The 12,478-nt window shown below is 41.6% G+C and overlaps 1 protein-coding gene across 7 annotated transcripts in view; it reads left to right on the forward strand.

Moving 5' to 3' along the window:
* Window positions 1-12,478, forward strand: part of LOC125328686 (protein unc-80 homolog) — a 139,735-nt gene that overhangs the window by 41,373 nt on the left and 85,884 nt on the right. For 3 of the 7 annotated variants that reach the window (XM_048309730.1, XM_048309731.1, XM_048309724.1), the window contains exons 15-21: window positions 246-393; window positions 1,708-1,856; window positions 5,602-5,768; window positions 6,468-6,569; window positions 8,565-8,779; window positions 9,305-9,411; window positions 9,906-10,065. In XM_048309730.1, coding sequence (XP_048165687.1) covers window positions 246-393; window positions 1,708-1,856; window positions 5,602-5,768; window positions 6,468-6,569; window positions 8,565-8,779; window positions 9,305-9,411; window positions 9,906-10,065 — 1,048 coding nt within the window. The remainder of the gene's footprint in view (window positions 1-245; window positions 394-1,707; window positions 1,857-5,601; window positions 5,769-6,467; window positions 6,570-8,564; window positions 8,780-9,304; window positions 9,412-9,905; window positions 10,066-12,478) is intronic. The other 4 variants (XM_048309725.1, XM_048309726.1, XM_048309727.1 and 1 more) reach the window with 2 other exon arrangements.

A 12,478-nucleotide genomic window follows, 5' to 3' on the forward strand; every position in this document is an offset into this window, starting at 1 on the left:
AAGAGGAAGAGAAGACTTGAGATATAGCTGGTAGTGACTTCATCACCACCTCAAGCAGCGGCGCCCATACTGGTGCACTGTCTCTTTTGTGCTGAATTTCTTGTTGATTCCGGAGGTGAACCTGTCACCTTATGGGACCATTCAGAGACAGCACAGCCCTGGTTAAGAGCAAAATTACCTTGCTCTTGCTAGCAAGACTTGATCACGTATTTTGATGTGATATGATTTGATGGATACTGTTGCAGGCCCAGAACTGCCTCACAAAACTGTACAAACTGGATAAGATGCAATTCCGGCAGACCGTGAGAGATTATGTGAACAAGGATTCTCTCAATAACGTGGTGGATTTCCTGCATGCTTTACTGGGATTCTGCATGGAGCCAGTCACTGACAGTAAGTATACCTGGCATCAGAAACTGTCACTTGAGTATTCTTAAACGCTTCCATCAGAAAGAAGCCACACCCTTTGTCCTTTAAAAATTACAAAATATTATTTGCTATTCTCAGAATATATAAATTGTATCCTTAGCCATTGGTGGTCAAGGGAGTTGGACCACTTTGGATCTGGCCACCCAGTGACCTTCTCTTGAGATCTTGTAGCACACAGTGCACCTGAAATTGAAGGCCTCCCTTTGATTCATCCTACCTCTTCTCCATGGCTCTTCACAGAAGAGATTTTCATTAAATGATACCTCAGGCAGGAAGTTTTCTGCTTCCTGACATGACAAGGCACCAGGTGGAATGGCCTGTTTAATACACAGTTTCTTCTGAATGGAGATATAATTGAGCTTTAAAAACCTCTGTGGTACCTCAGATGAGGCAGTAAGCAGCAAGAATGGCTTGAATGAACGAGAATATGGACACATAGATGCATATGCCTGCAGTTACAAATGTGTGTCCATGTGTATATATATGGGCGTTTGAGGATTTTTTTTGAGTTAGGAAAATTATGTTCTAATATGTGCTATATTAGAACAATCAGGCATTTCTGCTTGATCACTGCATGAAACAACAGTTAAGAGTTACTGTTTACAGAGTAGGTCTAGCTCCTCTGAAACACTAGGGGAGTCTGACTATTAGTTAGCCTTCGATGCCAGGAATTTCAGAGAAAGCATCAAAGAATAGTAAATAGCCAGCTTTCATGAAGAAGATGCCCATAGGAGGTTTCCCTTAAGTATTCACCAGTTATTGACTGGCTCATTCTTTGAAGCATGGCAGCTCATGCAGCTCTTGAAAGTCTTTTCCCTCATCTCAGGAACTGGGATGTTTTGTGGTAATTCATATAAATCTGTAATTATTTTTTGAGTCTTTCTGAAAGCTTGGTGTCCTTGTGCACCTTCCAAGAAAAGCATTCCCATAGTTCAGAAGATTTTAATTTCATATGTGTTGTTAGTTTGCTGCTTAATCAAACATCTCTTATCCCTTAGAATGGTAACTAGAAAAGCTATAGTTATTGTTCAAATTTTAAGACTTACTCTGCATTTCTCTAGACAGATGTAGTTAAAACTAGAATTTTCCTGATATTTTCAATCCTTTTTCATAATACAATTATTTCTGGGAAGCTTTGATACTCATAATTTATTTTACCCTTTGCTTCTGCTTTAATTTTGTGGGGTGGGATTGTGAGAACTAAGCATAGGATATTAGGTGGGGATATGTCCTTGTCTGTTCCCAACAAGATGGCTTGCTTATACTTGAATTTTACAGATAAGGCTGGATTTGGGAATAACTTCACCACAGTGGACACCAAATCTACAGCCCAGAGTGTAGAAGGTATTATTGTGAGTGCCATGTTCAAGTCATTGATCACTCGCTGTGCATCCACTACACATGAGCTCCACAGCCCAGAAAACCTGGTAAGCACTTGATACTATGTTAACAAAGTTACTTTTTCACTTGAGTACCACCAGTGAGACTTTACAGTGAATAATTTGTTCAGTTTAGCCAAATCCTTTGAGTGTAGCAAGTGGTGCAGTCACAATTGAAAAATCATGTAAATGTGATGCCTTTTTGCATGCCTGGCTTGGAACCTGGGGACTTAGACAGAACAAAAGTTGTGCAGTCTGAATGGAAATTTCTTCTCTGTTCAAGCAGCTTCTGTGTTGTTCCAACTGGATAAGTAGCATGGTCTGGAGGGATTAATGAACAAGAAGAGCAAGGGCATTCTGGTTTGTATCAGCAATAATGTGGCCAGCAGGTCCAGGGCAGTGACTGTCTCCCTGTACCTGGGCACTGGTAAAGCTGCATCTCAGAATCTGGGGTCTGTTCTGGGCCACTCACTAAAGAAGGACACTGAGGTGCTGCAGCATGTCCACAGAAAGGAAATGGAGCTGGGAAAGGCTCTGGAGCACAAGTCTTAGGAGGAGCAGCTGAGGGAACTGGAGTTGCTTAGCTTGGAGAAAAGGAGGCTCAGGGGCTTCTTGTTCTCTACAGCTTTCTGACAGGAGGTTGTAGCAAGGTGGGGGTCAGTCTCTTGTCTGAGGTAAAAGTGACAGAACAAAAGGAAATGGCCTCAAGATGCACCAGAGGAGGTTTACAATAGATATTAGGAAAAAATTCTCTGCTGAAAGGGGAGGTCAGGTATTGGAACAGGCTGCTCAGGGAAGTGGTGAAATTGCTATCCCTGAAGGGATTTAAAAGATATGTGAATGTACAGCCCTGGACATGTTTTTTGGTGGACTTGACAGTGCTGGGTTAATGGTTGGATTCAAGGATCTTAGTGGTCTTTTGCAACCTCAATTATTCTATGATTCTAAGACCATAGCTACCATGGATCAACTTTCAGCAAAGTCGAAGGCAGTTCACTTGGTTAACGACATGGTCCACCGGTGCCAGACTATGTGAATTACTGAAGAGAAATTTGGTAGATCTTCCCAAGGTTTAGACATTCAATTTACTGAACATGTGGAGGAAAGGAAGGTGTTGCTTTTTGCTACATGCTCTCTTTTTGTATATGTATATTTGCTTGTGGTTTTTGTATATGCTCACTTCCCAGAGCAGTCAGTAGACTGGATGACATGAGCTCTCTTCTTCCAAATTGGTGCACTCTAGCAGCTAGTCTAAGGCCACCTCCTTTATTATCAAAAGTTTGGATTTTTTATGGAAGCAAACAAGAAACATTCTTGTATTCCATCATTACAGCAGAGCTGTAGAGACCCTTAAGTCCAGCTAAAGGGGCAGTAGTGCTCTGTGAAGGGAAGGAAAACCACAGTAACAGCTTAAACCAGCAGACTAGTCTGTCTATGTCCAAGTCCTCTAGTTCTTATGGATATTCCTCCTTTGGAATGTTTCTCGTAAGAGATCAGGTGGTGTGATGCAGAAAAACATGCCCCATTATTGGACCTAGATTAGGAGCACCAGGTGTAAATTTTTCTTATAAATTGTGCATCTTTCTAGACTATTTTAGTTAGTGTGTAAGGTGAAACTTATCCTTAAGGATAGCACTGTTAATTGTGCCTGTATGGAAAATACACTATGTAGAGCATGCATGCAGATTTGTTGTTGTCTTGTCATTCTTTAAAGTCAGTCTTGTGGTCAATATCTTACTAAAAAAATAAAAGCCTTAATCAGGATACAGGTGCAATTATAAGCTTGTTAGGGGTTTTTTGTTTTGTTTTCCTTTGTTCCTTGCTGGGAATTTTCAGAGGTCTTTCTGAATAATCCAAGGTCTTTCAGGAAAGCTCACAGATCAAAAATCAAGTCCTATAAAACTGTTCCCTCCATCCCCTTGCCCTCACACATAGAGGTGATTTGCACATCCCAGATGTGTATGAATGTTCAGAACTAAAAAAGGCCTTGAGTGTAGGAGGTAGGTTGGGGAATGAGTGAGTCATTCCTTTCTCCTCATATGATGTAAAGCTTTAAATTAATGAAAAAAAAATCCCAAGACACCCACTGATTCTATAAAAAACATGCAATTGTTTGCACGCTACATCCCCTCACATACATCTTAGATATTTCATGCCTTTTAAGTTCGTGGTCTAGATGAATGGTATAAAACCAACTTTAAGTCATCTTTGCCACTCCCTCATCTTGCAGGTCTTTTAGCCTCTGATACTTCCCCATCTGCTGTATCCCATTGCAGATCACATTCCATAATAATGCTCCTCCTTGTCTCCTTCTTCTGAGTGCACTAAATGAGTTTCCATCTGTTGGGGTTTCAGGAGTTCTCCTTCTATTTTCTTTTTCTCTTAAAGAATTTTCCCCATACATATTGCCAGGGGGACAAATTACTGGGTGCTTAAGAAAAACAAAAGACCTGGCCACAGGGGGAGACGTGCATCTTGCTACTCTCTTTCACCTGGGCTTGTGGGCTGTTAGTTCCTGGCATTTGGACAGAGAGAGAGGCTGGAAGGAATTCATCAGCACTGGAGACTTCTGCTTTTTCGGCTGCCTTCCTTCCTTCTACCAGAGAAATCCCGAGATTCCCAAGCCTGCCTTCCCTGCCCCACGGGGAGCTGGGCTTCGGCCACCCTGCCCCTGCCATTGCTTTGAGCCTTCGCTACTCTGTAGCCGTGCTCGCCCTGCCTGTCCAGACCTCCGGGGGTTCCCACTGCAGCTCTGGAGTTCAATACATCTCCTCTGCCACCCGGGATTTGTGCTCATCACTGCTGTTCCAGCCTGCTGTTCCCGAAGGTCCGGCCGGACACCGGGATCAGCTGCCCAGGGGTTTGTGAAGCCTTTGTTCCATCCCTTCCCGGGACCCCAGACCACCGGTGCCGTGTGCTCCTCGAGCTCGCCCCGGAGCGCCCCCTGCAGCCGCGGGGGAACCATCGCACCTGCCCTGCTCACCGGGAGCTGCCAGCGCCCCTGCCGGCTGCAAGCAGAACTGCACCTGATGGGAAAGGGCCTGACAGCCGAGAAGGCTGTCAGTGGGTTTCTGGTTCTGTTTTCTGTTACTGCCATAGTTATTGCTGTTTGTTTGCCTTGTTATACACATATATGTGTATACATATATATATATATATATATATATATATATATAATAGTACAGAACTGTTATTCCTGTTCCTCATATATTTGCCTGAAAGCCCTTTAATTTCAAAATTATAATAACTCGGAGGGAAGGGGGTTGCATTTTTTTTCACTTCAAGGGAGGCTCCTGTTGGGGTTCCTCCCTCCCTGGTGTGGGGTCCGGGGGGAGGGGACCCTGGAGTAGAGGCATGGCCTACAGGGTTTCCCTGCTCCCTGGTCAATTCCGTTCCCCATTGGTTGTTTTGTGTTCCCCTGGGTGGGGAGGACCCTGGTGGTCCCGTGACTGCGGAGTTCTTCGGCAGGACCTCGGCCATGTGGCTGGAGAATAAAGATCTCTAAAACATCTATCAAGAATCGCTCCCTATTTCTTTCCACGGGCCTCGTTGTCTAATGCATGTTGCAGGAGACCCCACTGCAACAGGCTCCTGCCTTCCTTGGCAGACACCTGTCTTTCAAACCAAGACACCAGCCAAAACCCACAAACCATATACCTGAAGAGTAGACCACACAACAGCCAGAGGAGAAGTAATGGCCTGGTGAAGTACCTCAGAAAGTATTTATTCTCACTGCATTTTTAGAAACTTCAGACTGAATTTCTGTTCTTTTTCATGGTGCCTTGCTACTCAGGGCTTGTACTGTGATATCCGACAGCTGGTCCAATTTATCAAGGAGGCTCATGGGAATGTATTTCGGAGAGTGGCACTCAGTGCTCTCTTGGACAGTGCTGAAAAGTTAATACCAGGAAAAAAGACAGAGGAAACAGAGCAAGACCCAAAACCTTCTGGGAGCAAAAGGTAGGTGTGAGGAGGGAGAAGGTAAATGACTGACTTGCATATGAATCTATGACTATCTGTGCTGAACACAAATGTAGGAAATCCAAGGGCTTCTTTTATCTTTATAGCATGTCAATTCTTGATGTACAAGCTTCTGCTGTGGCAGTAGCCTCCTTTAAAATTTAGTGAGCTGAGACTGCAATACATTTGCAGAGAAAAACATTGGCAGTCTCATAAAAGAGGCATAAGAGAACAGTGCAATGGAAACACTGGGATAAGGAAAGGTTAAGAGAACTAAGAAGCATAGTGTTACTCCCAAAACACTCTGTGGATGTATTTTTTAATATGCATCACATCATTTGGGATGTATACCTGTTTTTCTGACAGGTAAACCCTGGTATGCAAAACGAGTCCAAGAAGAGATCTAATGCTGACATGTTTCTTTATCAATAAGGAATTTCCTCTGGTGCTTTGAGGAATTTGTCTTATTAAAATGTTGGGAAGAAGGATTAAGCAAGTTGAAAAAGTCCTGAAAACCTTGGCTTTGCTGCTAAGAGCTGATGCCTTTTTTGAGAATAATATGTATATAGAGACAGAAAGTTGCTAAGGAGAGGGTACATCTCTAAAACTGCTGTGCAGGTTTCCATATCCAGTTTTATGCGATGACCATGAGATGGGCCATCCATTTCCTTTGGCTGATGATTTATCTTGTCTGTATAGATCTGAGGTGGGAAGTGTCATCATTGACAAAGGCCAGTCCTCAGCTGCCCCTGACGAATGCCGGAGTTATGTCTCAAGCCGCCCAATGCAAACTCCAGAACAGTAAGTAATATTGAATTGTTCAACATGTTAGTGCCAGCAGCTTCCTTCTGGGGTTAGTACCAATGCACAGGACAGCAAAGACTTACCTGTTTGGATTGTACGACAAACTGTTGAGTGTCTACACAGGAGCTACTGCAAACAACCAGGTAATGCCTGTTTTCAGTGCTGCCAACTGGACCCATCCTGGTTTTGATAGGGAAACAGCAGAGATTTTCAAATGACAGTGCACTAGATTTGTCAGTATCGCATACCATACTACCAGAGCAGTGAATAGCATGTTAATTCCTCAGAGATTTAACCACAACTGTTCTCCAAGCTTTATTTGTACTCCCGGGGGATGATCCTATTAATTTTCAACTTCCAAGTTGTTGCTAAGGGTGATTAATGCTTCAGTGAAAGCCAGCCCATTCCTGAATTGCATTGGGCACATAGTCTCCAAAGATTGCTGTAATTTCCTATTTAGTACAGGGAATCAGCCTGCTGTTGGCATTGTACAACTGAAATCTCTTATGTCCAAAGAATTCTGCCATTTACTGTTGAATTAAACTTAAACAATACTCTTAAGAATTTTAGAAGATTCTACAAATGGCCATGGGTCCCTAAGTAATTTTTGGCAAGTTATTTAACTTCTCTGAATACGTGTCTGTCTTGTTAAAGAGCTTTGAGATGCACTGCATGAAGACATTGTTTGCACAAAGGCCCAGAGCTCCACATCACATACTCTCCTGCCTTAATTGAGCCTGCAAAGTCTCACTGTTGCTGAGACAGCTAGGACAGCACAAAACCTTTTACTGCTCTGCAGGATTGCAGCAAGTTGTTCCTCTCTGAGCCCTGCCATAACCAAGGGAGAATATAATAAAAAATGCTGTCCCAATTCCATTACTTAATGAGCAGGTTCACAAACGGCTGTCATGATGTCCTAAAGCTTTCTGGTACAAATACTTGTAGAAAGTACTAATGTGGTCTTATAAATATGGTTCATTTTGACATAAAGCTTGTTTACTTTCATGTGTAGAAACTAAAAATTGGAATGACCTGTTCAGTGGATGTTACGAATGGAGAGGAGGGCTTAAACAAGTTCTGCCTTTGACTCAGATTTCTGGTAGTAAATCTTTTTAGGGGTAGCCTGCACCTCAGACTGCTCTCACTTTTCAGGTTCTTAATAATGGCTCATTAGGTCTATTACAGAATGAATTATTTATTTAATAGACACAAATTTAACAAACATAAGACTTTAACAGATTACTTACTACACAGGATAAACAAAAGAAACACTACCAGTAGATAAACAATTCAGTACACTATAATAATGATGTGCCTATATTACAGCTAGCAAAGAAATAGTATAGATTAGGATTCAGTGCATCTTACCATCCAATTTCTTAGGGGGCATAAATAAAAAACCTTTTGCTCTCTGTTTCCAGAAAGGTAACCATGAAGATGCATCCAAACTTCAGGGAGGAGCAATACACGTTTCCAGGAAGTGTGTATGAAACTTCTGCCTCCGTGAAAATTTGTGTAGCTTTTATAGCTTTAAAGAAAAGTGTCTCTCAGTCAATGATTCCTGGCTTATCTCTCTACATCTCGCTCTCAAGGCGAGGGATGTTCACGGTCAGCTGGGGAGGTCTCATCTCTTTGGTGCCAGAGATAACTCCCTTTCAGGCATCTGTCCGGCCTGGGTTATCTCACCCATATGCACTAGCTGATAGACAGAGAAGATAAGCTTTCTGTGGTAGAGGGGCAGGGGGGCAAGGTCGTGCCAGAGTGGACAAACTTCTACAGGTAGAAAAGATGGTTATTTTGTGTCTTTAACAATATTGAGTATGTTGTCAACCTTGACTCTGTCCCAGTAAGAAGAGTATGTTTGGAATTCAAAATGAAACAACCTCAAGTAATAGAGAGCTTAGGAGCAGGCTGCAGAAAGGAGGTCTCGTTTCCCTGAACATTTGAATTTCACTGAAATGCAGCTCATGCTTTGCATATATTCTATTCCAGTGATGAGCAAATCCAAGGGGCCAATCTGGGACGTAAGGACTTCTGGCGAAAGATGTTTAAGTCACAAAGTGCAGCAAGTGATACCAGTAGTCAATCTGAGCAGGACACATCTGAGTGCACAACTGCTCACTCTGGAACCACCACAGACAGGCGCTCCCGCTCTCGCTCCCGACGAATCTCCCTTCGAAAAAAACTCAAACTTCCCATAGGTAAATGTATGTCTCTTTCTATTCCATATACATATTGCATGCGCAGGGAAGGACAGCTAGATATATCTGGCTTAAGAAATATTGCAGCACAGTTCCTTATTGTTCATCTATTCTCCCCAAAGAAGCTGTGATTTGCTGCTGTCTCCACTTTACAGCTGTGGAACTGAGGTAAAGGGAAATGTAAGAAATTTGCCAAAGATATCAGGGGATATTTTTGTCAAAATAGATTATTGAAACTTTCCTCCCAAAGTAGCAGGCTAGTACTGTAATCTCACAGGCACTGTTACTGCCTGTACAAGAGAAATAGTCCAAATTAACATTTGTTAAACAGAGAATATATCCATTCCAATTCCCAAGACCTGGCCTTGCATGGTAGTTAACACACATAACAAGAAAACGTTACCTTTGCTTTTCTCCCATTTCCCCAAGCCTTAGTATGGCCACTATGGAGAAATATACTGCAATTGCTAAGAAAGAGATTCTTCTAGAAAGAATTTTTAAATTTGTCCTGAGCAACTTATTCTGTAACAGGGAATTGGCTGAAGCGCTCCTCCCTCTCTGGTCTGGCTGATGGAGTGGAAGATCTCCTAGATATCAGCTCTGTTGACCGTCTCTCTTTCATCAGGCAGAGCTCCAAGGTAAATGTGTCAGGCTGGATTACAGAGAGCTTGAAAAGGCAGGATCTGGATGGTTTTAGCTGCACATGGGAATATTTTCTTCAATATGGACTTTGCAGCTAAGGAGACTGTCACAGAAATCTCCAGAGCAGAGCCATGGGAATTTGACACTGGTCTTTTTTACCTCATGGTGAAGACTAGGTTAAACTTACACTGTACTGTCAGTCTGCTCTGGTGCACTGAGAGGAAAGTGCAGGTTCTGTCAACACACTTAAGCTTAATTGTTGTTCACACTTCTTCTTCCTTCTTTGTCCTTTCACAGCTTCTCAAGAAAGATCAATCCTTTAAGCAGAAAGCTTAAAAGATGAAGTGCTTCAGCGTATGTAAATCAGTGCAGACCCACTTGTGTTACTATGTTGACTCTTACAGCCCTTCTGTAGATGTTCATGTCTAACCAGTGAGACCAAGACCTCATGCTATGGCACAGACTGACCAGCCCCTCTGTCCCTGCACAGGTGAAGTTTACCAGCGCAGTGAAGCTGTCTGAAGGAGGGGGGCCGGGAGGAGGCCTGGAAAACGGGCGAGATGAAGAGGAGAATTTCTTCAAGCGTCTTGGTAAATGGCGCACCTGCCGAAGACACCCATCCAAGCTTCATCACACAGAAGAAAAAGATGGTTAGAAATCAGGGTTCTCGTCTCCTTTTTTCTTTCTTTTTATCATTTTTAAAGTATCTTTCTTTCTGTATTTTACCCCTTTCCCTTTTTTCCTGCTTTCTTCATGGATTTTGTCTCCATTGTAGCCTTCTCCAATTTTTTAGTCTTTGTAAATGTTTTCTTTCACTTCCTTCATTCTTTTATTTTGATTTAGAAAAAAGCTCTGGTAAATTTTTTTCTAAAAAAATCAGACTATCCAAATAAATTATAAAATACAATATTTGGGCTTTTAAAATCAAATTACATCTGGTCAATACACTTGAAAAATTAATGCTTGCTTCAAAGCACTTATTCAGTTCAAAATTAGGGTGTAAATCTTATGTTGTGTAATACAACAGTGGGTGTTCCATCCATTTTATTGTTTAGTTTTGTTTTTTCAATTTATAACTATTTGACAGTTTTAGCAAAGATCAGCACAGAAATGGAAAACCCTGCACAAACCTTGTTATAATTATCTCTTTTCTTCTGTGTTTGCATGTCTAGTCTCTGCATACCATTCATTAGGGATGCTGTCCCTTTTTCTTAGCACACAACATAATAATAAAAACACTCCTTTTGTTTCCACAGAAGTGTATTTAATTGCTATGTATTTTCAAAGTCAGCAATGTCTGAAAAATGCCTTTATGAATAATACAAAATCATGGTATAATCTGTTTTAAAATATCATGCAGTCATTGACATGCTCATGTCCTCTGCTCAAAGCACATCCTTCTTGTCAGGGAGACAACCTTGTATCTTGAAGTTCTGTTACATTTTTTTTTTAAGACAACACAACCAGATTCCCAAAAACACACAAAAAGGAGTAAATTTTCTTTTTTAGCATGATTTCTGTAGCTTTACAATATGCTACATTTTCTGGCATTATATTTTGGTTTGGAAATATTATTATATTTCTGGCATTATATATATGGTTTTCTTCTGACATTACACTTCGACATTGCATTGTGTGTATTTTGCCATCACTTGTCCCAGGCCTGCAGTGTAATGCATGTAAGGCATTTCTCAGGCACGTGATACTTGCAAAATATGAGCATATCTTGTTACTGTAAACTGGTCATTATCTGCCACTGGTGAATGGTGGTGCTTTTCAGTTAGCTCCTAGATGAAAAGTATTGTTCCTTTGGGAGAGTTCAGCTACCTTGTTGAAGTCTGGTAGCATTCTCCAGCAATGAAAGGAATTAGTTTCTTCATCCACTGCTTTGTGCTGAAGTAGGTATGAAATACTTTCACCATATTTCCTCCCAGCTCTCACTGGTTAAAAACGACTGAGGGGCAGTGAAATCTTTACAGACTGCCACAGCTCTTTCTGCAGTGCACCTGTGAGATGAACTTCATATTTTGTTGTAGGAAATTATTCTTTTTATCTTCCTAATACAGGGGTAATAAAAGTTTATAAGGCCAAGTGTGACAGTTAAGGAAGTTATATCACTGTATCTACAAGGATCTCTGGTATGCAATGAAAGCCACGTAGCTTTAGCAAAACTATTAGAATAGTTGTACCTGCCCCGTGTATGTCTGTGCTTGCATGTGCACAGTGATATCAACATGAGGCCCGTTCATGGTGGGACAGTTTATAACTCAGTAGAACAGCAACAGTACACCGAGCCTTCAAATTTCCAGTGCTTCTCTGTCTTCCATACAGATGATAAGGTTGTCTGTGCTTAACAAGAAAAGAATAAAAGCCTTTTAATGGTGGATGGGCATACTGTTAAATCCCTCAAGGTCTGGTCCTAAAGCATTAAATTGGAACTTCTCACTGCCTTCTCATTTTTGTCATTTATGGTGCTGTGCTATTACTTTGCTCCTGCTTTTTCCAGGTGGTGTTTCTTCTTGTGTTTTTGGGTTTTTTAACAGTAGACCAAATTAAGGAGAAAATGAATAAAGAAGAAATAAATTACATTAAAAAATTATAAAATGTAGAGTAATTTGTGACATCATTTATGAACTAATCTTCATTGTGATTTTTCATCTAGAACATTTTTATCTATACTAAGAGAAAAGCCAATAGAAATATATACATTTACTGTGCATTTACATGAGATCCATAATGTTCCTTTGAGCACTTACTGAAGACACTGTGGTGACCACAGAAGTAGTCAGGGCGTTCAAGTCGCAGCAGCTCAAACTTGCTTTGAGGAATGAGCCCATAATCTCAGAGGGAGCAACTGTGGAGCAGGAGCTTGGGCATCTTCCTGCGTTAGGACATGGTCTTTGCTCTTTGGATGAGAACTTCTGAAGGCCTGAGTCACATAAATTAGGTCAGGGAGGGCTGCCCTGATCACAGCAAGGCTACTCCAGGATGGGCATAGCAAGGGGCAGTCACCAGCTGCTTTTAAAGGATTGTCTTGTAAAGCTTCAACAAAATGCAAGGTTT

The sequence above is a fragment of the Corvus hawaiiensis genome, chromosome 7, assembly GCF_020740725.1.
Source record: "Corvus hawaiiensis isolate bCorHaw1 chromosome 7, bCorHaw1.pri.cur, whole genome shotgun sequence".
Lineage (NCBI taxonomy): Eukaryota > Metazoa > Chordata > Aves > Passeriformes > Corvidae > Corvus > Corvus hawaiiensis.